At 44.6% G+C, this 27,901-nt stretch overlaps 2 protein-coding genes across 10 annotated transcripts in view; one reads left to right on the top strand and one right to left on the bottom strand.

Annotated features, from left to right (window-relative positions):
* GART (phosphoribosylglycinamide formyltransferase, phosphoribosylglycinamide synthetase, phosphoribosylaminoimidazole synthetase) overlaps window positions 1-23,925 on the bottom strand; it is a 130,354-nt gene extending 106,429 nt beyond the window's left edge. Inside the window, exons 1-2 of one of the 3 annotated variants that reach the window (XM_029603551.1) lie at window positions 23,692-23,925; window positions 822-1,007 (exon numbers count right to left, since the gene is read on the bottom strand). In XM_029603551.1, coding sequence (XP_029459411.1) covers window positions 822-966 — 145 coding nt within the window. In that variant the 5' untranslated portion in view covers window positions 967-1,007; window positions 23,692-23,925. The remainder of the gene's footprint in view (window positions 1-821; window positions 1,008-23,691) is intronic. The other 2 variants (XM_029603548.1, XM_029603549.1) reach the window with 2 other exon arrangements.
* A 368-nt stretch (window positions 23,926-24,293) lies between these two features.
* The window catches only part of SON (SON DNA binding protein), a 236,639-nt gene continuing 233,031 nt past the window's right edge, over window positions 24,294-27,901 (top strand). For all 7 annotated transcript variants that reach the window (XR_003857026.1, XR_003857024.1, XR_003857027.1 and 4 more), the window contains exon 1: window positions 24,294-24,467. Coding sequence is in view for 3 of the 7 variants with exons in the window: in XM_029603546.1 (XP_029459406.1) it covers window positions 24,388-24,467 (80 nt within the window). In the remaining 4 variants the exon portion in view is untranslated. The remainder of the gene's footprint in view (window positions 24,468-27,901) is intronic.

Raw genomic sequence — 27,901 nt, 5'->3', positions numbered from 1 at the left:
ATCATGCGCCCAAAAGAAGAAAAATCTGGGAGCTGGGCCTAGCGAAATGGCTGCTCAACCCGACATGCCTGCACTTCCTCCTTACCTCACAGAACTCCCCAGAAATGTGAGTGGGACAGCTGAATGCAGAGTAACAGACCCTTTCTCCTGATGTTTTTTTCTTATTGATTTTTTTTTGTACAGTTTAAAAAAAAAAAAAAAAAGCTTACCTGAGGTCAGCTCTCCCTGGCTGACAGCAGGAATGGGTCCTGGCTATGGTGGTGTGGGGGGGGGGGGGGGGGGGGGGGGCGCTACAGCCTTCACCGCCAAGCCTCTCTTGGCCTGCAACCGCTAATTGAAATTTTAGGTCCACGCTACCGGACTGAGGGCACTCTAGTGAAGGAAAGTCCACATGGTATCACCCCAGGAGGCAAGCGGTGCTATATAGATGTCTCCTTCTTCCATCATCTCCTCCTTCTCTCTTTTTTTTTTTTACTCATAGGCAATCCCCCGAAGGGAAATCATGCCCACCAGAATAGTGGTGGGCGATGTCGGGGCAGGACTACAGGGCCTTGATGTCAGCTTTTGCTCCATCTCCATCTGCTGGCAGAGGTGTTTAATCCACTTGTGGTAATTGATCTACTCTAATGCTGATTTTCGAGTGACACAGGTGGACAAGAGAGCCCTTTAATACTAAATGAAATAACCTATCTGCTTGTTACAACTACATGCAGCAAACAAAAACACAAAAGCTTGACACTAAACTGTGTGGTTATGACCCTTAAAACCTGCCGTGTCTGCACATCAATAATCCAGAATTCTGTACCATACATTTTCTTTACCTGAATTGGATATTTTTTCCTGGCTTGCTGTCCCTGCATTTCCCGGGGCAACGAAGACATGTTTCACCTGTGGAGATGCTGCCAGTTTCCAAGCCAGAGCATGCTCTCTGCCTCCACTCCCAATCACGAGCACTCGACCAGCCATTGCTGCTTGGAACAAGAACACAAAGCTATTTTCAAAACCACCTGCATAAAAGGATGACAAATTGCTTTACAATCGTACTATATAAAAAAAAATACAGTGAACACGCACCAACAACCCAAAACACACTGTATGCTTCTTGACTAAATGAACACTTCTCAATATCAAAACACAGAACCATATAACATGACCATAAATGAGGACCAGAGGGCCCATCTAGTTTTTCTAATTTTAGATCCAACATGCTTTATGAACAAGACACTTTCCATACTGCCACTGGGCACAAATGTGGTGAATTGACATGATGTGTTAATTTGGCCAAGAGGTGTACACTGGATTTTGCTGTGTAGGTTAAATGTTGGGATAAAGATATGAGCGGCACAGAGACACAAAACAAGAGGATGGTGAAAATCTCAGTGAGGTAGGCAGGAACAAGTCTAGGGAGGAGTCTGCACTTCTGGCCTTCTCTTAAACAATAAGCACATTTACTTTAAATCTACTGTCTGGCAACAGACCAAAGTCCACAAATATTGTAGCTAAAAGTAATGAAAAATCAAAACTGCATCCAAACTCCATCCCCTGGTACAAAGATCTTGTGCTCTTGTTATTTCTAACCTCTATGGATACTTTTTTTTTGTTTTAGGACTTCATAACTCTGCAATTCTGAACACAAAGAACTCCTTTCCCCATTTTATCACTTAGCTGCTGAAACAAAAACTGTTTAAACAGAATTCTGTACAAAAGGACAGAAATACTGGGAACAGCCATAAGAACATGCCATACTAGGTCAGACCAAGGGTCCATCAAGTCCAGCATCCTGTTTCCAACAGTGGCCAAACCAGGCCATAAAAACCAGGCAAGTTCCCAAAAACTAAGTCTATCCCATGCTACTGTTAGTAAAAGCAGTGGCTATTTTCCCAAGTCAACTTAATTAATAGCAGGTAATGGACTTCTCCAAGAACTTATCCAATCCTTTTTTAAACCACATCCCCTGGCAACAAATTCCAGAGTTTAATTGTGCGTTGAATGAAAAAGAACTTTCTCCGATGAGTTTTAAATGTGCCACATGCTAACTTCATGGAGTGCCCCTAGTCCTTCTATTATCCGAAAGAGTAAATAAATGATTCACATTTACCCGTTCTAGACCTCTCATGATTTTAAACACCACTTTGGGAATGCTAGGGAATCTCAGGCTAAGATGTGCTGTCATTCACAACAGCCCAGGTGTTTCTCCTCTGATCCTACCCTCAAATCCGTTTGACTGTAAACCAGTGCTAATCGGATATTATAGTTCTGGCCTACATCCCCCAAGACAGATTTCCCATGGAGGTCTTCCACGCTGCTAAGTGGCTGTCTGGGATTCTGAGGTGAACTCACTCTTGGGAATGGTATGGGCCATGCTCTCTAGCCACTACTGCTGGTTTCTATGCATAGCAAGCCCATGGCTCTGAAGATCTCGCTGGGAAATCTGTCGAGGGATGTAGGCCAGAACTATAATATCCAATTAGCACTGGTTTACAGTCAAACAAATTTGAGGGTAGGATCAGAAGAGAAACATCTGGGCTGTTGTGAAGGAAATTTAGCCTGAGATTCCCTAGCATTCCCAAGGGGGTGTCAGATTTAGACTGACCTGATTACGTTTGGATAGAAAAAAGAATCAAGTAGAACAAGTATCCCTTCAGTAGCATTTAAAAAGAATATTACATGCAAACAAGTTCCCTTTGCTATTAGTGGCATTAGATGTGGACAGCAAGATTGTGTGCCTGAAGGGGAGGCCTGGGTGCTCCTGTGGTTCTGGCTACGCTATGGATATTCATTTCCCCCCACAGAAAGAAAAAATTTAGAACTGAAATGTGATTATAATTAAAATAAGCAAATATCAATGTGTGGTAATCCCAGCTAACATGACATCTGCCCACAAATTTCCTTCTAACTTCTGTTTCTTGAACACAAACAGGTGACTACCTCTGCGATTTGTCCTTAACCATACTGGGACCAGAAATTTCCACCATTTGGGTCAAATTTATTGATTCAATGTGATGTGTTTATTTAGCCAAGAGGCGTACACTATATTTTGTTTCAATGGTTAAGTGAGGTGCAAGCAGTATAGGCACACACAGGGCAAGAGGGCGGGTGAAAAGGTCAATGAGACAGGCAGGAGCCCTAAAAGAAAACCAATATGATTTGTTGAAGTAGCTGGGGAAAAAAAAGTAAAAAAAAAATAGATCTGCATTTGAAAAGTACAAAGGACCTCAAAAAGACAACAGAGAAGAATATCTGGCAAAACTCAAGAGACAAGGAAAGAAATCAGGATGACAAAAGCATGGGTGGAAGACAACTGCTAAAGAGACAAAGTGAGTTGACAAAACATTTTTCAGGTATGTCAGAGAAAGGAAGAGGTAGAAGTAAGACTGAAAGGTGACAAGGCACAACATACAGAGAGAAATGAGGAAAATGTAAAAATATTAAATACTTCTGTTAAGCATTTGCTGAAGACAACCTGAGAGAACGAACACTGCTGGTTAGCAAGAAACCATGCCACTTATGGAAGGGAGCATGTGTGTGGAACTAGTCTAAGTGGACAAGGCCACGAAACTGGATGAGACACGTCTGCTACGAAGGGAGCTCAAAGAGATTCTGGCAACTGAAAAAGTATGGGAAGGTTTGAGCATAGAACTGGCTCTGGCTTCTTGGTTATTTTGGAATATAATCATTCATGTTTCCCTTCCTGCTTCACTAACCTAGTCAATGTTTTTGGTTGTGTATAGGACACAGATAACTTTGGCAATTTGCACTGATTTTCCTGCCCAAAAGAATGGATTTTGTTGGTCATATAATAAGGATCAGGACTCCTATCACAAATGTTTTATGGCTCAGATTTATAGGATTATTGAATTGAGGAATGGGATCAAATCATTGCTGTTCTGACACTTTAATGTTCCAGTTTCTAAAAGTATTATTATTTCTAAGCCCTTGGCTTTAGGTATTTTGCTATCTCACTCTAAGCAGAGGCTTTTGGACTTTATGCTTTCGGCTGCAATCAAGCTCATCTTGAGTAACTGAAAGGATAATTCATCACTGTCCATGAATATGCGGTGAAATATTTTGTGTTTTTATTCTAATTTTGAAATAGCATCTGAGAAGAACATTTCTGGTCTACTCAGGAAGAAGATGTGGGACCTTATCACTTTGTATTTATTGCATCTCCTTTGGACATAGATTCCTAGCAGATGGTTTCTTGGCTTTTTTTCTTGTAATGTACTGGTGTATGATGTTGGTACATTTATTGTTTGCTGTTTTATTCTTATATTCTTGTGTATAATTCTTCAATAGGTAATCTGAACTCTGTTATGGTTAATGGTGTTTGGGTGGATCCTTGGACACTGGCAGCTGACCACGCCCACGGGGGGCAGTCCCATGAGGGACCATGATGTCAGGCTAGACTCCGGACAGACAAACACAGATTTGAATCTTTTATTAAACAGTGTGAATGACCACCAGAGGTCGCAATAGTGAGTAGTGGTTGTAGAGCCCGGCTGGGCGCGTCTCACACAGAATGCTGGAACAGCGGATCCTCTGCAAGGCAGTGCCGTAGTGGAAAGAGACAGAGTTATGAGCACACAATAAGATTAACATTCAGAGTCCCAATGTAGCAATAGGAGAAGCTCCGAGACAGGGAGAGCAGGCCCTCGAGGAGCGAATACCTGATCTCTTAGAGCTGAGAGACTCAGAAGCGTTGTATTCACTTAGAGGTAACAGAGATTCCACTAGATGAGAGGTCTGGCACCGGAGCAGAGAGCAGGCCCTTGAGGAATGAGTTACTGATTCCAGTGAAGCAGTACTGTGGAGAGAGATTGTTTCTGTACTCACGGATGGTAACTGTAAGTTAGTTCTTCTAGGTAGAAGGGTAGAGGTTGCAGGCAGCGACACAGGAAACATGGGCCCTCGAGGAGCAAGTACTGGTTTCCTGATAGCACCTGAAAGAAGCAGAGGCCCCCGAGGAGCAGGTACCCCATTAGAGACCCCGATCGGTAGTAAGAGTTCCAGATAGCACTGGAGTGGCAGAGTAGCTTAGGAACGGAGAGCGAATCCCATCCATAAGAATCCTGTTGCTAACTCAACGAGCTAGCAAATACTGTAGGCAGATATACCTGGAAGTTGTGACATCAGAACAGGGGGATGCTCCTGAGGTTCGCGCCAACGTAGAGTTAAGATGAGAGCGGCGTGCACACGCGCCCTAGAGGTACCTTGAAGGAGAATGGCGGGAGGCAGCACCAAAGCCGGTCCGGGGACGGTGGAGAGAACGTCAAGCAGATGCCGCCGCGGCCATCAGTCCAAGGTGAGAGAGTGGGAGGAGTCGAGAGTAGAGCGCCCTGCTTACTCCCACCATGGAGAACAAACAGGTTCGGAAACCTCCAAATACCGCACAAGTCTCCTGATATCCAAGGAGTGCAAGAGGAGATACTCCTCCACATCCCTGACCTTGTCCAGGGATGGCAAGGAGATGGAAGAGTACGCAGCTGTAACACCCCTGGAGTTACCCCAAGGAACGACTCCCGACAAGACAAGGCCTGCAGCTCAGAAATTCAACATGCTGAACATATAGTCACCAGGAACACAGTCAAGGCCAACAACTGCAAGGAAAGGCTACACAGCAGTCGGAACGTAGGGCCTGCCAAAATATCAGCACCAAGTTAAGACTTCACAAGGGAACTGGTAACTTCAAGGGAGACCTAAGATGCTTCACTCCCTTCAAAAAAATCAAACACATCAGGGTGAGATGACAATGAACCTGGTCCCTAAAACAGGTAAAAGCTGTAACCTGCACTTTCAAGGAATTAAGGGCCAAATCTTTATTCAATCCTTCCTGCAAAATGTCCAGAATGAGTGGGATCTTAACTGATCGAGGAAGAACACCACACTCCTCATTACTAGGCCAAAAGCACTCTCCAAACCCGTAAATAAGCCAAGGAAGTGGAGAACTTGCGAGCACGGAGTAAGGTGGCAATTACCACAGAGGAATAACCATGGTTCAACAGGCAAGCCCTCTTAAGGACTAAACCGTAAGACAGAACAGAGTCGGATCCTCGTGAAGAACCAGTCCCTGCAGTAACAGATCCATGTTTGGCAGAAGACAAAAGGGGGTCTCCACTAGGAGTCGTCGCAAACCCACATACCACGGATGCCTGGGCCAGTCCGGCGCCACCAGGAATACTAGCCCCCTGTGGCCTTCGATCTTGCGAATTATCTTGCCCAGCAAGGGCCACAGAGGAAAGGCATAAAGCAATCTCTCTTCTGGCCAGACCTGTACGAGAACATCTATTCCCAGGGACCACGAATCTCTCCTGTGACTATAGAAGCGAGGAACCTTTGCATTAGGAGAAGTCATCAGCAGGTCTAGGAATGGAAGGTCTAGTGATCCACAATCAGCTGAAATGCCTTGGCTGACAACACCCACTCTCCTGGGTCCAGACTCTCCCTGCTGAAAAATCCATTCTTATGTTGTCTTTTCCTGCAATGTGAGTGGCAGAGATCATGTGCAGATGACCTTTCGCCCATTCCATCAGTTGGTCTAATTTCCTGTGACACTTGCTGGCTCTTGGTTCCTCACTGGCAATTGATATAGCCTACCGTTGTCACGTCGTCTGACATCATGCGAACCACTTGATTCTGCAGCCTGTGGCTAAACTGCAAGCATACGAGCCGTACCACCCGAGCCTCCAGGTGATTCATGTTCCAGCACCCCTGGTCCATTAACTCCAGACAGTGAGCCCCCTAAACATGGAGACTTGCATCTGTCGCGAGTACCAACCAGGACAGAGAGGACAAGAGAACTCCCTTTCTTAGATCATCTTCCTGCAAGCACCACTGGAGGTGGGAGCAGATTTCCATCAGCAAGTGGAGCTGAACCGCATAATCCTGAGACTGCAGGTTCCAACGAGATAGTAGACAGAACACATATGCACCCTTGCCCACGGCACCACTTCCAGGGTAGCTGCCAATGGAGCACCTATAGGTAGGACCACACTGTCGAGCACATGGTGTTCATGAACTGACACATCTGAGACATCAATCTCTGAATACGAACTTCCAGTAGGAAAATTCTGACCTGTCCCGTGTTGAACCGGACCCCCAGATACTCCAATGAATGGGATGGTTGAAAATTGCTCTTGGTCAGGTTCACCACCGAACCAAGCTCCTGCAATAAAGAGATCACCTTGTGTGTCACCAAATGGCTCTCTTCCTGAGACATGGCTCGAATCAGCCAGATGTTCAAATACGGGTGCACCAGGATTCCTTCGTTTTGCAAGGCCGCTGCTACTACCACCATAATCTTGGAAAACGTTCTGTGAGCGGTGGCGAAACAAAAAGGCAGCACCTGAAACTGATAATAGTGCCACAACACACAAAGCGTAGAAAGTGTTGGTGTTCCAATCTGATGGGAATATGAAGGTAAGCCTCTGACAGATCCAAGGAGGTCAGAAATTCCCCCTACTAGAGCGTAATATTTCCATTCGAAAATGAGTCATGTTCAAGTGACATTTGACCTTCTAAAGATCCAAGATGGGACGACAAATAAAAGGAATATACCCCATACTTTGAGATGTGGGCACCGGAATCACAGCCCTCAGTCTGAGGAGCCTTTGAAGCGTGAACTCCACTGCCTGCTTCTTCTGCAGGGAGTGGCAAAGTGACACTATGAACACATCCAGAGGAATACTGTGAAATTCTAGTGCATACCCTTCACGTATCACCATCAGGACCCACTGGTCTGATGTGATCTTGACCCACCTCCGATAAGAGAGAAACGTCCCCCTATTTCCTGTCCCGGAAGGTGGGAAGGCAAACCTTCCTTGGGAAGCTCAGGAAGGTTCACCACCCGAGCCCGCTCCTCTCTTGGATTGCCGGGGACAAAAAGGACGGAGACCTACTGAAAGGCCAAGTCCACAGAAAGTTCGTTCCTCTGAAGGGACGAAAACACCTGGAACCCTGAAACGACCCCTCATACCAAAAGGGGCGCTGTAACGGTTTCTTATTCTCTGGCAACAGAGGCACTGGAGATTCGCCCTACTTACAGGCCAGTTTCTCCAACTCACTCCCAAACAAAAGTGAGCCTTTAAAGGGCACCTTGGTAAGACTGGCTTTGGAAGCTGTGTCAGCTAACCAGTTTCACAACCAGAGTTGATGCCTGGCTGCTATCACCGAAGCCACTCCTCTGACCGAGGTCTGGACAAATCACAACCTGCAACTGCTAAAGAGGCAACAGGCTCTATAAGCGCTCTGAAATTCCCAACAGACTCATCAATTTCCTGAAAGAGAAGCAGACAAGATCTCGCCACTAGGGCTCAACAGAAGGCAATCTGTAAATTAATTGCCACTGCATCAAAGGCTTGCTTAAGAATAGCCTCAGTCCTATCAAGTACATCCTTCAAGGCCGCTCTCCTCCCTCTACGGGGATAATCGTCCACTTAAGAGATGGCACATACCAGAGCATCCACTTTGGGAAATCACAAATGTTCCCTCACAGCTGGATCCAGGGGGTACAGGCCTTCCAATGTCCGACCCCCTTTAAAATTTGCCTCTGGGGCATCCCATTCCAGATCAATCAATTCCTGGATGGCATCCATCACAGGGAAAAAAACAAGAGGCTTTATGTAAGGAAACCAAAATGGGATTCTTCCTCGGCTCTGACATAGCATCTGAACCAGGGACACCCAGCTGTTTCAAGGTCTGGGAAATCAGGGCCAGCAGTTCATCTCTATGAAAGAACCATAACAAGACTTGATATGGTTCCAGTCCTGGTGGAATTTCCCCATCTTCCAGGGAATCAGAATCAACCTCATCATCAGTGCCATCCGGATTCCTGTCGGGAACACCTGCAGGGAGCAGAGGTGAGCCCTGGTGCTTAAGCATAGGACTGGAAGAGGGAGGAGCCACCGGCTGAGGGCCTGACCGGACAGAAACGGGGGAAGCTGAGGACTGCGCCTGCAGAAAAGCTTATAAGCCTTGAAAAAATTCCACCCAAGAAAAGGCAACCGGGTCCAGACCAAGCCCAGAAGGAACTGGAGCTGGTCCCACAGAACTGCCCTCGCTGGCATATATTGAAACACCACAGTTAATTTAAATTTTACATGCTCAAATACTGGGAACCAATACAATGCAATGCAATGCAATCAACAATGGCCTAGCACTCTCATAGTGACTCTAGCCATCAGGGGTGGAATGCCCATTGGAGGATTGAGAATGCCCTAGAGGGCCACTCTAGCTGATCACGTGGTCTCCCCCCAGCTCCTGTTTTGCAGAAAGAAAAATCCAGATTTTCAATGTTTTTCCTACCATAAAGAAGGGAACAAAGACTTAGACGGCCTACCCGATCGAGAGGCCCGAGACCAAGATGGCGTCTGTTCGCTCGCTGAAAGCCCCGAGTCTCACAAGTTATGCCCTGAACAAACCGATAACCAACCATCGGATCACCCGACTAGGGCTGAATTCCGGGACTGGTTTGCTAGCCTAAGGGCTGATATTAAAGCTTATTGACAAGAGCTTCTATAGCTCACGTCGAAGAAATACAGGAAGATCTCACGTCCCTGGGGCACCGGGTGGACGAAATTGATGTGCGCCTAGATGGCCAATCTGAACAATCCTCTATAAATAAAAACTCTTGCAATGCTCTACGCGCAGACAATGCACAATTAACTGCAAAAATCGCATAATCGATAATCTTGTTCCCTGGCTCAGGTGGCTGACCTGCAGCACCTTCGTAGCTGGGTCCGAACTCTGCCCGGGAGTGGTAGGTGTATGGCGTAGTTCTGAGACAGTGGATTCCATCGCGATAGAAGTGAGCGCTGTAGGGGTCTCATGTGAGCTCGTGCCCATGGCACTTCCAGTGTGGATGCCATCAGACCAAGGACTTGCAGGTAATCCCATACCGAGGTTCGCTCAGCAGGATTTGTAACTGGTTCCTCAGTTTTGATCTCCTTGTGGGAGTCAGGCTGACCTTGTCTTCTTTGGTGTCGAATCGGACTCCTAGGTATTCTAGAGACTGTGAGGGCTGCAGACAACTTTTGTTTGTATTGACCACCCATCCTAGGCTCTCCAGTAGAATTTTGACTCTGTTGGTTGCTTTCCTCTGGGGATTTTGCCCTTATCAGCCAATCATCTAGGTAAGGGTGTACAAGGATTCCTTCCTTCCTCAGTATTGCCGCCACCACCACTATGATCTTGGTGAACGTCCGGGGTGCTGTGGCTAACCCGAAGGGTAGTGCCCGGAACTGGTAGTGACGGTCCAGGATTTTGAAGCGTAGGAAGTGCTGGTGTTCCTGGTGAATTGGGACGTGTAGGTAGGCATCCGAAAGATCCAGGGATGTGAGAAATTCTCCCGGTTGTATCGCCCTTATTACCCAGCGTAGGGTTTCCATGCGGAAGTGGGGAATCCTAGGGTGGCGGTTGACCGACTTGAGGTCCAGGATGGGCCTGAACGTCCCCTCTTTCTTGGGGACGATAAAATAAATGGAATAATGCCCAGTATTTATTTCTTGTGGAGGCACTGGGGGTTATGGTCTCGAGAGCCAGTAGTCTGGGCAGTGTAGCTTCCACTGCCACTCTCTTGGAGTTTGTGGCAGGGGGATTCCACGAACTCGTCCGGAGGGGTTCGTAGGAAATCCAGGTAGTACCCCTCTCGAATGATGGCTAGGACCCACTTGTTGAAGTTATCTCAACTCATCTGTGGTAGAATAGGGCTAGTCTGCCCACTATGGCTTCTTCCCTTGGACAGGTCGGCTGAATCTCATTGTGGGGTGCGGCTGGGGCCTGGACCCGCATTGGTTTCCCTCTTGTTGTGCTTGTTTCGAAAGGACTGGTTTCTGCCCGTAGAGCGGGGTGCTTGATAGTTGCTCCTGTATGGGTTGAAGCGCTGTGAACCTCTGCCCCTGGAGGCCTGGGAGAAGGGTCGCTGGTTTCTCTTATTTCTGTCCTCTGGTAGGCGTGGCAATGGGGACTCACCCCATTTGTTGGCCAGTTTCTCTAGTTCGCTGCCGAATAGAAGGGATCCTTTGAAAGGCATCCTTGTGAGACGCGTTTTGGAAGATGAGTCAGCCGACCAGCTTCAGAGCCAGAGTTGTCTCCTGGCGGCCACAGCTGAGGAAACTCCTTTGGCCGCTGTGCACACCAGATCGGAGGCAGCGTCCACAAGGAATGATACTGCTGGTTCCATGACCTCCCCAGGGATGTTGCTCCTGGTCTGAGATAGGCAGGCACGTGTCACAACATTGCAGCAGGCTGCTATTTGTAGGGACATAGCAGCGACGTCGAAGGACTGTTTAAGGATAGATTCCAGAAGCCGGTCATGAGCATCTTTGAGCGCTGCTCCTCCCTCCACTGGGATAGTAGTGCGCTTCGAGATTGCGCAGACCATGGCATCCACTTTTGGGCATGTCAGGAGGTCTTTGGCCGCCGGGCCCAGGGGGTACATGGCTGCCATGGCTCGTCCCCCTTTGAATGTGGACTCTGGAGCACTCCATTCCAGGTCAATTAGCTGCTGGACGGCTGTAAGAGAGGGAAATGGCGAGAGATCTGGCAGAGTCCCTCTAGTAGGGGATTCGTCTTAGGCTCCCCCGAAGCACTTGCGCCCGGGATAGCAAGCTCTTCCAAGCTGTGGGTGACAAGGTCTGGGAGTTTGTCCTTGGAGAAGAAGCATCACATGGTTCGGTGAGGCTCTGTCCCCGGGGGAGTTTCCCCTCTTCTAGGGGCTCTGCTTCCTCTTCAGAGTTGTCTGTGTCCCTATAGGTGGGGCTTCTGGGCAGTGGAAACTTTGTCTAGGCCTAGAGGGGCCTGAGGGATAAAGGTCTTCTGGTGGAGGCTGTGGCTGTTTGGCTGGAGGCTCCGTCTGCATGTGGATGAAGGTGTGTAACCCTTTGAAGAATTCCACCCATGAGATAGACGCTGGGTCCAAGCTAAGGGGCGTTGAGTCCCTGGGGGTCCCCGGCTGAGGAGGAGTTCCGCTGGAATTTGCTAGGTCTGGGGTACTCACTGAGGAGCTAGTCCCCGGCCCTGGGTGGGACTGGCCCTGGCCTGGATCTCCCAGGGCCTCCTCACACTGAGCGCACAGGGCGTTGGCCTCTTCACTTTGTGCGGCCCTGATATGGCATGCTGGACAGAGGCCTTGAGCTCTGTTTCCGGTGGTGCCATGGATATAGGCGCGTAAACCCTTATGCGCTCCGGCGCGTCTAAGATGTGCGTGCAGGTTGTGCGCGTAAGTATGCACCCAAGTTGCAGGTATGCGCTCAGCCTGATAGGCGCGCGTGTATCTTATGCGCGCGGCCCTTGTGCGTGTAACTTTATGCGCACATGTATTTTGTGTGCCTAGCTGGTCTCGTGTGCCCGGAACGAGACTGCGGACAGAGCGGCGAATAGGGCCAATATGGCGATGGCGACCACGCAGACAAACTGGCGACCACCTCGGAGGGTCTCCACGTGGGAAGACCCTTAGTACCAACCGGGGCCTGGCCCTGCTAAGGCGGATCCAACCCGGTAGCACTGGTCCCGGCTGGCAACCTGTGTGACTCCTCGAACCTCGGAGACCGGCGTCTATGCAGAAGATTTCTACCTTACCTCGTCTTCGGCGCTTCCTGGTTTCATTCCGGGCAGTCTCCGGCTGCGGGGAAGAGGGCAAATACCTTCACCGCCGCGCTCGAGGGTGCACCCGCTGCCTCTCAGCCGTGCCTGAGATAGGGGGCTAGGTCCTCGCCACGATTCGGCCGCCAGACCGAGGCTCACCTCCGAGGGACCATGGAAATCACCTCGGGAATTCTCAACTGGGGAAGGGACCCGAGGGTATCACCGCAGGAGAGCGGGGCTCGTCTTCAGAGGTAGGTTTCTTCCGAATTTGGGTTTTCTCCGTTGATTTTGTTCTATCGCTGTGAGAGCATGCAGATAAGTCTCTAACTGTTATGGAGACGGAAAATACTGAAGAGCTGCACTTCCTGAAGGGGTATATGTACTAGGGGCTGACATCAGATTGAAATCTGATCCTTCTCCAACTGCTATGAGGAGTACATTATATTCATTGGTCCTGAGTCCATCTGCTACACGCTAGGAAAGATTCTGATTTTACTCTTAACATATATGCCCCAAACAGGGAACAGGCTGTTTTCTTTAAGCATATTCATCACACTATAACCCACCATGTCATTGGGCACCTGATCTTGGGAGGCGATTTTAATGTCACCATCTCTCCCCTCCTTGGATACCTCCAAGGGGCATTGTCATACAGCCATGGTTCACACTAGAGTTTTTAAAGAGCTTTTGAATGAGCATAATCTAATGGATCCTTGGAGAACCACCTTCCCACACTCGCGTTCATACACATTCTATTCCAAGCCGCACGATTCATACTCTAGAATTGACTACCTTTTGGTAGATAAATCACTCTTCCACATAGCTCAACAACCAGAGGTGGGAATTATCTCCTGGTCTGATCATGCTCCGATCCTTCTAACACTTCAACTACCTGGGGGGGGGGGGGGGGGGGGGGGGGGGGGGGGGGGACACCATGGCTGTAAATTTTGGAGGCTCAATGACTCTATTCTACAAGACCCCTCTTTTATACACACCTCCGCACAGGTAATCGGCGACTTCTTCCAGACCAACGAAAACTCAGTTGCTTCCCCGATTATGGTGTGGGACTGCTTTAAATCATACATCAGGGGCCACTTTATCTCCCATTCATCCTTTCTTAAAAAGCAGAAGGAAGCAGCCTGATCCCACCTACGGGATAAGATTACAGATCTAACCCACAAACATGTTTAAATGGGCTCCAAGAAAGTGCTTGCTCTAAAACCAGGGAAGATATGCATAGATTAGATTTGGATCATATTACACATGTATTAAATCTTACCAGTCAAACTCATTTTGAGGGAGGAAATAGAGCTGGAAGGATCCTAGCACACCAATTAAAAAAGCAAACCTTTCTGAATCATATTCTCAAAATTAAAAATGAGTAGGGCTGAGTTGAGTCCACCAACACGGCTATCACCCAACAATTTCTGAAATTCTATCAAGACATTTACTCTGCTGAATCCCACATACAGACTACAGACATCAATAATCTCCAATCTACCAATTTGCCTCATCTCACGCCAGAGATGCGTGATCTTCTTACTGCTGAAATTACATCACCAGAAATACTGTTAGCCATAAAAAATCTTAAAGTAGGAAAGGCCCCTGGGCCCAATGGCCTAAAAGCCAAATTTTACAAATCCTTTAGTCCTATTTTGACACCATATCTTCAACGTCAATTTAATTACCTACGAGGGTGAGAAGCACTGAATCCAGATTCCAATAAGGCTGGAATCACTATCATAGCCAAACCTGGTAGGGATCCCACTCTCTGTGCCTCATACCGCCCAATATCCTTGATAAATCTAGATCTTAAACTGTTAGCCAAAATTTTAGCTGATAGGTTGAATTGCGTCATAGAACAAATTATCCATCCAGACCAGACGGGATTTATTCCAGGCCGCATGGCCAGTGACAACGTCTGTAAAATCATTAATATTATCTGGGGCACTACTAAACAGAAGGCGGCACACCTACTATTGGCCAGAGATGCGGAAAAGGCCTTTGACATTGTTCACTGGCCCTTTCTCTTTCAAACCCTTCAATATATGGAATTTGGTACTCCCTTTCATAATTGGATTAAGGCTCTTTACAACTACCCCTCAGCTTGCCTAAAAATTAATGGCAGATATACCGCTCCATTTCAAGTATGCAGAGGCAAAGACAGGGGTGCTCTCTATTCCCTTTGCTATTCGCCATTTTTCTTGAACCCTTGGCCGTACATATACAAAATAACCCGAAGGTGCAAGGCTTTTCCCTAAACTCTCATCAATCTAAAATGTCACTATTTGCAGATGACATTATATTCACAGTGAGCAATCCTACCACATCCCTACAAGAAATAGAAACCGAACTAGCCCATTTTAGTGCTATCTCTGGCTTCAAAATTAATTGGGATAAGTCAGAGATTTTAAATATTTCATGCCCGCCAGACATGGCATGTTCCTTGCAATCACCTCACACTTTTAAATGGACATCCACCAAACTTAAAATATCTGGGGGTCTACCTCAGCAATAACATATCTGATCTGTTCCAGCTTAATTATACCCCCCTTATTAAGAAGATGGATACAGACTTAGATAAAATGGAATTCTCTACCTCTTACGTGGTTGGGCAGATTGGCAACAATTAAGATGAACCTACTTCCTAGATTCCTATATCTTTTTCAAACCCTGCCTATTTCTGTTAGCAAAGCTACACTGATCCAGTGGCAAAGGAAACTACTTCGATTTCTTTGGCATCACCGTCCACCAAGAGTGGTGCGGATTATTCTTTATCAGCATAAGACATCTGGTGGATTGGGCCTACCCAATCTGACCTGGTACTATGCAGCAGCACAGCTCCGTCCGATCGTTGAATGGCATCATATGGACGATCCTAAACCATGGGTGAAATTGGAACAGGAATGGTCGGCTCCGGTGCTGCTCGCTTCCCTAATATGGCAACCTGGCAAAACTTGGCGTCCAGATATATCTTTGACCCCCTTGCACGCGACACGCTTTAAATATATGGTATCAATGGAAATTGAAGTTGGGGGGCAAAGCTGACTATTTTTTTTACAGACTTTTCTATTTCATAATACTTCCTTCTCTCCAGGTTTACCCAGATCTGCCTATAACATCTGGAAATCCAGAGGCATTACATGTATCTCCCACCTCATACAACAGGGATCCATTCTTTCATTTTCGATGCTCCAGGAGAAACATCAGTTACCCCACTCGGAATTTCTCTCTTACATGCAACTACGACACTTTATCCTACAAATCCGGGCACAGGGCCTACTATTACCTACGCATTCCCTGATTGAAGGCTATTGCATGACTAGAGTACATGGAGGTCTTATATCCAAACTTTATAAAATTCTAGCCTTCTTGTCCGTTCACTAAATATGCTCATATGATAGCCTGGGAACGTGACATGCAAAGGTCGATTCCTGAAGAGGAATGGTTAACAATATTTTCAAGAATTACTCGTGGAAACATCTCAGCTCGAATTATTGAAGCCAATTACAAAACCCTGAATCGTTGGCATCTAACTCCAGCCGGATTGCATCATTGCTATCCTAACTCGGATCCATACTGCTGGTGCAAATGCTGACAACTTGGAACTTACCTACACCTCTGGTAGGACTGTATTTACATCCAACCAGTCTGGACATATATCTCGGAGATGTTATCAGAGATAATCAACATCAATCATACCCTCTCTAAAGAACAGGCACCCTTACCAACAACTATACAAACTCTCATACATCAGATTTGTACTTCCACTAAGATGGAGATCGCGTTCACATGGAAAAAGGACCTCATCCACCCACTTCGGATGAAATATTACGACGTTTGGACGGAGTATGTACTCTTTACCATTTAACTGCGCTGAAGTACCATAGTCTTTCTAAATTTAATCTTGTTTGGAACCCTTACATTTCCTGGTGACGAATGATCTTTTCATCTCATCTCTGAATCACTTGGATACCAAATCGACCTCTGACACTACGCGAACATCAACTTGCATGGTGTATCAACAAACAGGCAATCACTTGTTATATATAGCATGATGGGGGAGGAGGGGAGGGATAATGTATACTTTAAATTGTAATATGCTGTTTGATTCTATGTATATTGATAATACTGTTTATAACTGTTTCTGATTAACAGCAATAAAAATTGTAAAGAAAAAAAAAAAAGAAAAACCATGGGGTGGCGAAGAGTACTGACTTGCTGGTGGGGTTCCCACAACTGAAATAGTCCATCCAGTCTGCCTAGAAAGCAGGTTACTTCCATGTTTCTCTTAAGGGTAGCAACTGCTGATCCGTGCAGATATACCCAAGGCATGTTATAACCCATAGAAAATTTACTGCCAGCAATATTTTTACTGGATGATGAGCCTTCTTGAAAATTCACACAGTGGTGCTTGACAAGCTTTGCTTATGGACTTGACTGTAGATTCAGTCCTGCACTTTTTTCCTTATCTGTACTCCAACCCGTAAAAGACTCATGCTCATGTTAGTTGTCTTCCCTCCCTACCATCAAAGTGGAGAGCAATTTTGCAGTTGTGTCAAAAGCAACAAGGCTTATTGGTTAAGGGTAATAATCCCCATGCCTTCTGTTAAGAATAGTAACTGCTGCTCCGTGCAGGTTAAGCCCCATGCTTATCAGTTCCCCACACCACAGAAGTCAGGACCCTCATTGGTTGTTGTCTAAATCCAATTCCACTTTTTCATCTGCCGATGAAGCTGAAAGCAAAGTTGCAGCAAAAGCATCAAAACTTATTGGTAAGCGTAGTAACCGCCTCACCAGCAAGTTACCACCATGCACCCTTTTCTTCATGTCCATCTCTAGCCTTGAGGATTACACAGTGTTTATCCCATGCCCCTTTGAATTCGTTGACTGTTTTCACCTTCACCTCCTCCTCTGGATGGAGATTCCTGGCATCCACAACCCTTCTCCGTGAAGGAATATTTCCTGGCATTGGTTCTGAGTTTCATTTTGTGGTTCTGGAGTTTCATTTCGTAACCCCTAGGTTCTACTGTTTCCTTTCCAACAAGTGTGGACCCAAAAAACAACAAGGTAGGCGATCCAGTGAAGCCGTGAGGAAATAACAAAATGGTGGATGCCACAAGAGAGTCTTTTTCAATATTTAATCATGGAGACGTAAAATATCATGTACAAGTGCCCGATTCTGGCCGAGTTTCGCCACCAATGGTGGCTGCCTCAGGGGCTTATGATTCAAAGAACAGTGTTCAGGTGATGGTCCGAATAGAATCCACTGTCTATATATATATCTATTGTTTATGTGCCGACATGATTCGTCTCCTCTCATTGAAAAGCAACATAAACAATAGATATATATAGACAGTGGATTCTATTTGGACCATCACCTGAACACTGTTCTTTGAATCATAAGCCCCTGAGGCAGCCACCATTGGTGGCGAAACTCGGCCAGAGTCGGGCACTTGTACATGATATTTTACGTCTCCATGATTAAACTTTCCAACAGGTGTGACAGAAAACTCGTCAAACTCCTATTTCACATCCATTCCCCCCTTTCTTCTCACTCACTCCCTTTCCTTTCCCTCCCCATACTCATCTCTCTGTCACTCACCCCTATGCCTTTCCCTCTCATACCCCTACACACAAATATTCTTTTTATTAGTATGGGTCACTATTATGATTTATGTTTTACATTTCTTGATTTTCTTTTATGAGGAATGGTGATGTTTTTGTTTTTCCATTGTTGAACTGCATACAGGGTCTGGTTTGTGATTTCCAGTTCAGCTTTTGTCTGCGTGTTTCTATTTATAGAAACTGTAAGAGATAATGGAGCAGGGTCCTTCATTAGGACTGGCCCTTGAGGAGGGAAGAGGCCCTGGTCCTTGGGAAAGCATAATGGAGTCCTGCTCAGAGGTATACCTCTGGAGGTGGCCATGGGCACAGAGGCACATCTATGCCACTGGAGCCTGGTTCTGCCCCGAGACTGAAGAAAATGCTGACCTTAGCATTCAACCGTGTTGCCATTACATCTGCGCCTAGTGACCCCACTGATCCACTATCATCTGAAAGGCTTCTGAACTCAGCTCCCACTCTCCTGAGCCTGTTCCTGCTGAGAAAGTCCACTTGATGATTGTCCTTCTCTGCTATATTCACTGCCAAAAGCATATTTTCTTTTGTCCAGTTGCACAGCTGGGCTGCCTCTCATGCTAGTGAATGGTTTCAGGTGTCCCCTTTTTTTTGTTTATATATGCTACCACCAAGGCATTCTCAGACATCACTCCAACTGCTCTCCTTTTCAGTGAGGGAAGGAAGTATTGGAGAGCTAACCTGATAGCTCGTCTCTAGTCTGTTTACCATCCATTGCATCTCTTCCTTTGACTATTGCCCCTGGGCTGTCTTGCTTTGACAGTGGAGCCCCATCCTCTCAGGCTGGCATCCATGGTAACTACAATCCAGTTGGGGGGGGGGGGGGAAGTTTCTAGAGCTACTTCTTTCAGCAGGTTGTAAGGATGTACTCACTAATCCTGATGTTTTTATACCTCTGGAGGAACTTGTAGTAGACATAAGAACATGCCCATACTGGGTCAGACCAAGGGTCCATTAAGCCCAGGATCCTGTTTACAACAGTGGCCAATCCAGGCCATAAGAACCTGGCAAATACCCAAAAACTAAGTCTATCCCATGGTACTGATGCTAGTAATAGCAATGGCTATTTTCTAAGTCAACTTAATTAATAGCAGGTAATGGACTTCTCCTCCAAGAACTTATCCAATCCTTTTCTAAACCCAGCTACACTAACCACAACCTCTGGCAACAAATTCCAGAGTTTAATTGTGCATTGAGTGAAAAAGAACTTTCTCCGATTAGTTTTAAATGTGCCACATGCTAACTTCGTGGCGTGCCCCTTAACCTATTATCCGAAAGAGTAAATACCATATTTTTTGCTACATAAGTCGCACCTGACCATAAGACGCACCTAGGATTCAGAGGGGGGGAAATTAAAAAAAAAAAAAATGATGTGCTGAACCAGCTCTGTTCCCAGGCGTCTGTGTGTCTTACGGAGCAAATTAGGGGAGTGCATAACATTTTTTTGTCCCCATTTTGTTTTCAGAACCGGGGAGGACCATTTCGGTCCACTCCCTGGATCAGAAATCTTTTATCATTCTCTTTCTGTGGGGGAAAAAAAACAAACAAACCCCCAACCCTTTAAATTTAATTAACTACAACTCCCCACCCTCCCGACCCCGCCCCCCCCCGCCCAAGACTTGCCATCCATTGCTCCTACCATGTGACAGGGGCCGACCAATGGCACCGGTAGCTCCTGTGACATAGTAAGGGCAAAGGGCCATCAGCGCCATTTTGATTATTGGCAGCCGACAGCCCAAGTGCAGGAGATCGCTCCCGGACCCCCGCTCGACCACCAGGGACTTTTGACAAATTGTTGGCAAGTCTTGGAGGGGGGTCAGGAGGGTGGGGGGTTGTAGTTAGTTTTTTTTTTTTTAATATTTGCTCCATAAGACGCACAGACATTTCCCCACTATTTTTGGGGGGAAAAAGTGCGTCTTATGGAGCGAAAAATACGGTAACTGATTCACATTAACCAGTTCTAGACCTCTCATGATTTTAAACACCTCTATCATATCCCCCCTCAGCCATCTCTTCTCCAAGCTGAAAAGTCCTAACCTCTTTAATCTTTCCTCAAAGGGGACCTGTTCCATTCCCTTTATCATTTTGGTCACCCTTCTCTGTACCTTCTCCATCGCAACTATATCTTTTTTGAAATGCGGCGACTAGCATTGTACACAGTATTCAAAGTGCGGTCTCACCATGGAGTGATACAGAGGCATTATGACATTTTCTGTTTTATTCACCATTCCCTTCCTAATAATTCCCAACATACAGTTTGCTTTTTTGACTGCCGCAGCACACTGAACCGACGATTTGAATGTGTTATCCACTATGACACCTAGATCTCTTTCTTGAGTGATAGCTCCTAATATGGAACCTAACATTGTGTAACTGTAGCATGGGTTATTTTTCCCTATATGCATCACCTTGCACTTATCCACATTAAATTTCATCTGCCATTTGGATGCCCAGTTTTCCAGTCTCAGAAGGTCTTCCTGAAATTTATCATAATCTGCTTGTGATTTAACTACTCTGAACAATTTTGTAAGATCTGCAAATCTGATTACCTCACTTGTGGTATTTCTTTCCAGATCATTTATAAATATATTGAAAAGTATGGGTCCCAATACAGATCCCTGAGGCACTCCACTGTCCATTCCCTTCCACTGAGAAAATTGTCCATTTAATCCTACTCTCTGTTTCCTGTCTTTTAGCCAGTTTGTAATCCACAAAAGGACATCGCCACCTATTCCATGACTTTTTACTTTTCCTAGAAGCCTCTCATGAGGAACTTTGTCAATCGCCTTCTGAAAATCCAAATATATTACATCTACCAGTTCACTTTTATTTACATGTTTATTAACTCCTTCAAAAAAGTGAAGCAGATTTGTGAGGCAAGACTTGCCCTGGGTAAAGCCATGCTGACTTTGTTCCATTAAACCATGTTCCATTAAACCATTAAATACTGGTAATATTGGGAGAGGATAGTAAACTACCTACAATCCAATGGATTTTTGATTGGATGATTAGAGAATTGGATTAAGGAAGAGCACGATGTGATTTACTTCTATTTCAACACAGCTTCTGATAGGGTCCTGCATAGGAGGCTCATGAATAAAACGAGCTTTGGAGTCGGCTCCATAGTGGATTACAAATTGGTTGACTGATGGGAGACAATGTGTAATGGTAAATGAAACCTACTCTTAAGACAGAACCGTGTTAAATGGAATGCCTCAAGGATCGGTTTTGGAACTGGTTTTGTTCAATATCTTTGTGAGTGACATTGTGGAGAGGTTAGAAGGAAAAATTTGTCTTTTCACGGATTATACTAAGGTCTGCAACAGAGTGGACACATCTGAAGAAGGAGAGCGAATGAATAGAGATTTAAGAAGACTTGAAGAGTAGTTGAAGATTTGGCAACTAAGATTCAATGCCAAGAAGTGCAAAGTCATGCACCTGGAATGCAGTAATGCAAAACAGCTATATGTGATGGGGGCAGGGGGTGAAAGACTAACATGCATAGACCAGGAGAGGGACCTTGGGGTGATTGTGTCTGGCGATCTGAAGGCAGTGAACCAATGTGACCAGGTGGTAGCGAAAGCCACAACGATGCTGGGCTATATAATGGGAGAAATAACCAGCAGAAAAAAGGAGGTGTTAATGCCCTTCTACAAGTCCTTGGTGAGGCCTCACCTGGAGTACTGTGTTCAGTTCTGGAGACCATATCTCAAAAAGGATAAAGACAGGATAGAAATGGTCTTGAGGGAAGGGGACCAAAATGGTGTAGGGTCTGTTTCGGAAGAGCTATGCTGAGGGGCTGAAATATCTAAATATGTATACCTTGGAGGAGAAGAGGTGCAGGGGAGATATGATACAGACCTTCAGATATCTGAAAGGTATTAATGATAAACAAACATAAATCTTTTCTGTTGAAAAGGAAAGTGTACAACTAAAAATCACAATATGGAACTCCAGGGGGGACAACTCAGAAGCAACATCAGGAAATATTTCTTCATGGAGAGGGTGGTGGATGCCTGGAATGCCCTCACAAAAGAGGTGGTAGGAACAAAATCAGAAAATGAATTTAAAAGGGCTTGGAATACATTGCGAATGCCTAAAGGCTTGAGGATGGCAATGAAGAAAACAGGTAACCTATGTTAATTTTAGGTGTAACATTTCTGCAAGAGAGCATCCTGCACAGAATAGCCACTACTAGCCTTAATACAAGGCATGGGGGTAACCTGCATGGCACGCCAATTGCTACCATTAACATAAAGTATGGAGGTAACTTGAATGAGATGGCAGTTACTACCAGAATCCATTTGCTAAACAGACTGGATGGACCTTTTGATCTTTATTTGCTATCATTGATATGTTACTATGGTACAATATGTCATCTTGCTGTTTATAATTTCTATTGCACTGTATTAATATACTGTACTATATGTACTGCATTACTGTACTTCCTTGCCCCATTCCTGACATTTGTTACTGCACTGTAACATATGCATTACCCCCTTTACCCATAAGGCCTCCCACTAACCCATTCACTGTTCTTTCATATCAATTTGATACCATATGTACAGCTTTATCCTGCATCGTGCCAAGATAATGCAGTATAGCTTATGCACTGCATTACCCTAGAAGTCCTGCCTTCTGCCCTGTTTCCTGATCTACACTGCCATCTATTCTACCTCTTCTATCGAATGAATGTAAACCACTAAATAACCCTATACCTTGCTCTGAGTACTACTGCAGAAGGAGTAATAAATCCTTTTAATAAATAAATCTCAATAGAACACAATATTTTGCTTGTTACTGGCAGAGGGTCGAATAGAGACCAAAATCTACCATTCACCCACTTCGATGACAACATTGTATAATAAGCTTCCAGATGAGTTAAATATCCCATCTCTTGAAGCTACAGGGTTGTCAAGCTGGCACGGAATACCAGCCAAAAGAATCACTTATTACTGCAGTTATCTAAAATTATGAAGCATCAAAAATATCTCCTCCTCTCTCATATATAATTCTATAAGGTAGCCAGAGAGGCCATAATTACGCAAACAGGACCCCCCTATTGTGAGGAATTTTCTCTCACAAACTGAAAGGAGAAATGAGAGATTGGGATATAGAAACAATTTAACTAGACAGTAAAACTTAATGTTTATCTTTGCAACTACAAAGTGGTTAATGACATTTTTTAAAAATGCCCCTCAGCTACTGAGAAAATTAAGAATAATTCAACGTGGCAGATCATACAACAACGGGGGCACATTCCAAGTTTCCTATGTTTCTATAGAGGATATGCCAAAGACCGAATAGTACAGGAGACCAGTGCTTGAATTCGGCAGCTGAGAGACTGCAGGACAATATAAAACCAGCAAGAAATTCAGAAACTGCCATGGAATGCCCAGAAGATTTCCCTTCTCCTCTAGCCCTCACCATTAACCCAAGAGCCCGAATCCTTCCCCTTTACGTCTTACTTACGAGCGATTTCTCTTTCTGTATAACACGTGGGTAGCACAATTGAGCTACACAGTATCCTGGTATTTGTCTTCTCTTACGCAATATCACGTGACTCTAACCGAAGCCACCCGTCAGCCATCTTCCGTGCGATCAAATCCCACCGAAATCTCGGATATTGAGATAAACATATATAAGTGATACAAAGCATCTTAGCTATCAGGTGGTTTTTCTCCCTTCCTTGGATAAATAGTGGTTAACTGAAAATTATATATTCATAGATTTTCATTGTAAAAATTTCCCCTATACATGCCCATATCAAAGATGGCACCGAAGGCCTCGGGTCAATCTAACCGTAGTACCTTAACCAATCTTGCAACTTGGAAACTGATTGGCTATGAGAGCTCGGATCTGCGCCTATGCAGTATCTATTAACTAGTCCATCTAGAAAGGTTTATAACATTTCACTCAACATTTTTGTATCTACTGAAATAATTCCACGGGCCTCCAGAATCTATTTTTTTTTATTTTAAAATGCTCTAGCAAACGTTCCTAAAAGTCGTAGGGCGGTGACGTCACCTACTACTTCCGGACAATAGAGTCTTCAACTAACTGAGAATGGAGCATTGTGGGATGGTGGAGGACTAAGATTCGTTCACGCGGTCTAGTGCATTATGGGAGAGTGGAGGACTGAGGGCCGAGGAAGAGAGGTGGAGCGTCATGGGGACGAACATCGAGCAAATCTTTCGCTCGTTCGTGGTCAGCAAGTTCAAGGAAATCCAGGAAGAAAAGCTGAATAGGTAACCGATCAGCTGGATGTTTTAGCAGTTCAAGCCTTCATTTTGGTTAAAATGGTGATATTTTCACTGTTTTGTACAAACATTATGTATCCACTTCATCGTATCTCACTGTTATTTTATGATCCGTTTCGCTTCCATTACATTGGTCCTTAAAATAGAATTAAGAAGTTAATCACCTCTTAGCAACGACTTCTCAAAACCTTCTACTGCCTGTGCTAGGCGGTTGAAGTAGTGTGGTTTGAGGAGGACTAATTCTGTATCCCTGAACAGGAAGGGGAAGGCTTTCACTGCATTTCACCTCAGGAAGGGAAAGCATTCCCTCCATCTCTCGCTAAGAAGGGGAGGTAAAGGTTAACAAAAATCAAGATGATTCCTTTTTATTAGACTACCTTGATACATTTCTTGACTGTATCACATTATTTTATGTTAACCTTTATGTCTGTATTCAAGTATGCTAACATGGCAACCACGCTACCTTTACAAGCGGAGAGTTTTCATTGCGTCTCTCATCGGTGAGAGGAGTGAGTTTCCTTGCCTCTTTCAATAAGGGAAGATGGGGGAAATAGGTTCTCTGCATTTATTATTGAGGGGGAAGGGATCCCCTTCGTTTCTCACCAAGAAGATAAAGTTTGTATTTTCTTAAATCAAGAAGCGGGGTTCTTTGATCTTCTATGGGTGAAGGGGGATGGAGTTGCTTGCAATTCCTGTCAAGGAGGGGGCATTCTTTTTATGGAAGGAGGAAAATTTCCTGCATTCGTTGCTGAGGAGGAAATGCAACAGTGGTGACTCCATTTTGACAGGAAGGCCTTAAACATAATATCCAGGATGTTTCTATAGTTACAGGCGGTGAGCAAAAGCTTAGGTACTCCTGGTCAAATTGTATGTTTCAGTGAATCTTTAAGTGAACAGAAGCTGTCACAACATAGTGCAAAGTTAAACACAACCAATATAAAACACTCTTGAAACTTTTATCTGACTTTAAAAGCTGCAGTTTAAAGGACCATTAGAAACTAACCCACCAAATTTTGACAGTATAAGGCTAAGGGAGAGGCATGGTCAGAAAAATTGAGGTAATATTGCCCCATGTATAGGTTCCTGGTGAGATCTCACTTGGAATACTATTTACAGTTCTGGAGACTGCACTTTCAAAAGGATATAAGCAGGATAGAGTGGGTCCAGAGGGTGTCTACTAAAATGGTCAGTGGTCTTTGTTCTAAAGCATATGGGGATAGATTGAAATACCCTAGAGCAGTGGTTCTCAACCTTTTTTCCGTCATGACACACCTGACGGATGATGCTCACGTGCACGACACATTGCACACTACATTTAACAGCCTTACCAAAAAAAAAAAAAGAAATCCTAGATATTTTATTGTTGAAAATGATGCAGGAGAAAGACAACATATTCTTTAAATTCAATAACTGCTTATAAAATATCATTATTTTTTTCACAAAAATGTTAATCTTTGCTTTCTGCATCAGTGAGAAATCTGGGATTGAAATGCATATGTAGTGCAAAGTTTTTCGATACAGACACTCATGCATTTCCCTGTCAACCTCAGAAAGTTCTGACCTCTTCTGGAGTTTATACAAAGAAGAGAGAGGAAATCTCCCCTTTCAACTCACCATACAGAAAATATATTCAAATTCTGATACCCCCTCAGTAATAGTACATCAGAATCCCTTCCCTGCCAGACTAGTTTGCGAAATAACATGAAAACCTGTTGAAAATACATTTAGAAATGATATAGTGTACCAGCCTTACCATAAGTGAACTAACACCTAGGACTTGAACAGCAACAACCTTACCAATGAGAAACTAAGACTGCAAATATAGAACACAATTCACTTACTATTGGAAAAACAAAGCAAGCCAGACTGCTCTAGATCCCTACACAAAATCTACATCCTAGTTAGCAGAATCCCTCACCTCTGTCAACCATCCAGAATGCAGATTGACCTTTATCTAATACAGAGCAAAAGACCATAAATTATTTTTATTTATTTATTTATTTATTTATTTATTTAAGGCTTTTGATACAGAGGAAAAATGGGGAAAAGCAAGAACAGGGAGTGATGATGGGGAATTTTAAGTCCCAGGCTCCTTACTCTGCACTGTCCGCAAGCAGCAAGCACATGTAGCTGTTATAGAAAGCATAGGCTTGCTATGTCAAATTTTTGGTGACACACCAGTGTGTCCCGACTCCTTGGTTGAGAACCACTGCCCTAGAGGAAAGGGGAGATAGGGGAGATATGAAAGAGACGTTCAAATTTCCCATGCACAGGAGGTGAGCCTTTTTCAATGGAAAGAAGACTTTAGAACAAGGGGTCATGGGATGAGGGTGAAGGGGGGTAGATTCAGGAGTAATCTTAGGAAATATTTCTTTACAGAGGTTGGTGGATGCAGGAACAGCCTCCCAATGGAGATGGTGGAGACAAAAACAGTAATAAATTCAAGAAAACATGGGATAAATAAAAGGGATCTCTAAGGAAGTAATGCTAAATTTTATTGGATGCATGGCTAGACTGGATGGGCCATGGGGTGTTTCTATTGTGTTTCAATTATCAGTCCAAGAAAGTTTAAAGTCTGTTTAATAGCGACTTAGTGCAAAAATAGTAAAAAAAAAAAAAAAAAAGTTAATGTTTTACCTTGCATATAAAAACACTTATCTCAAAGCTTGGACAAAGACCTCCAGACATTGGCTGTGTTTCGATGTTACTGCATCAGGGAGTCTTCTCTGGCATGAGAATCACCAAAAGAAAGCCTTCTTCATGCATGAGAAGACTCCCCTGATGCAATAACATCAAAACACAGGCGGTGACAGGTTTGTCCAAGCTTTGAGATGTTTTTATATGCAATGTATAACTTAGAAAACAATTTTGACTACTTTTGCACTCAATAGTAATTTTGCAGAAAAATGATGTATTTAACTTTGTCACACCCAAAATAATCAAGTTCACAAAGAGAAGTGTACCTCTGTAATAAAATCAATATAAAATACTCTTGAAACTTTTACCTGGCTTCAAAAGCTGCAGCTTTAAAGTACCATCAAAAGCTAGCCCACCTGGTCTTGACAGCATAAAGGCTATTGTGTTTCAATCATCAGTCCAAGAAAGTTCAAAGTCTGCTTAATAGTGACTTGTTGATGTTAATAAATTAAAAATAATAAATTGGTAAATATGGCATGTGCAAAAGTTTGGACACTTGGTCAGAACTTTGTAAGACCTCCACTGGCAGAAATAACAGCTTCCATACATTTCCTGTAGCCAACTAAGAGTCATCCTATTCTTGCTGTTGCAACTTTTTTCGGACTGTTCCTTGCAGAACTCTTCTAGCTCCAAAATATTCTTGTCTCCTTGCATGCACTGAGTGCTTGCGATTTCCTCAAAGATTTTCACTTATAGTCAAGTCCAAGGACCGTGAAGGATATTCC

Source organism: Rhinatrema bivittatum, chromosome 5 (assembly GCF_901001135.1).
Source record: "Rhinatrema bivittatum chromosome 5, aRhiBiv1.1, whole genome shotgun sequence".
Lineage (NCBI taxonomy): Eukaryota > Metazoa > Chordata > Amphibia > Gymnophiona > Rhinatrematidae > Rhinatrema > Rhinatrema bivittatum.
The sequence above is the reverse complement of the archived record's forward strand: the minus strand, read 5'-3'. Positions and strand labels throughout refer to the sequence as shown.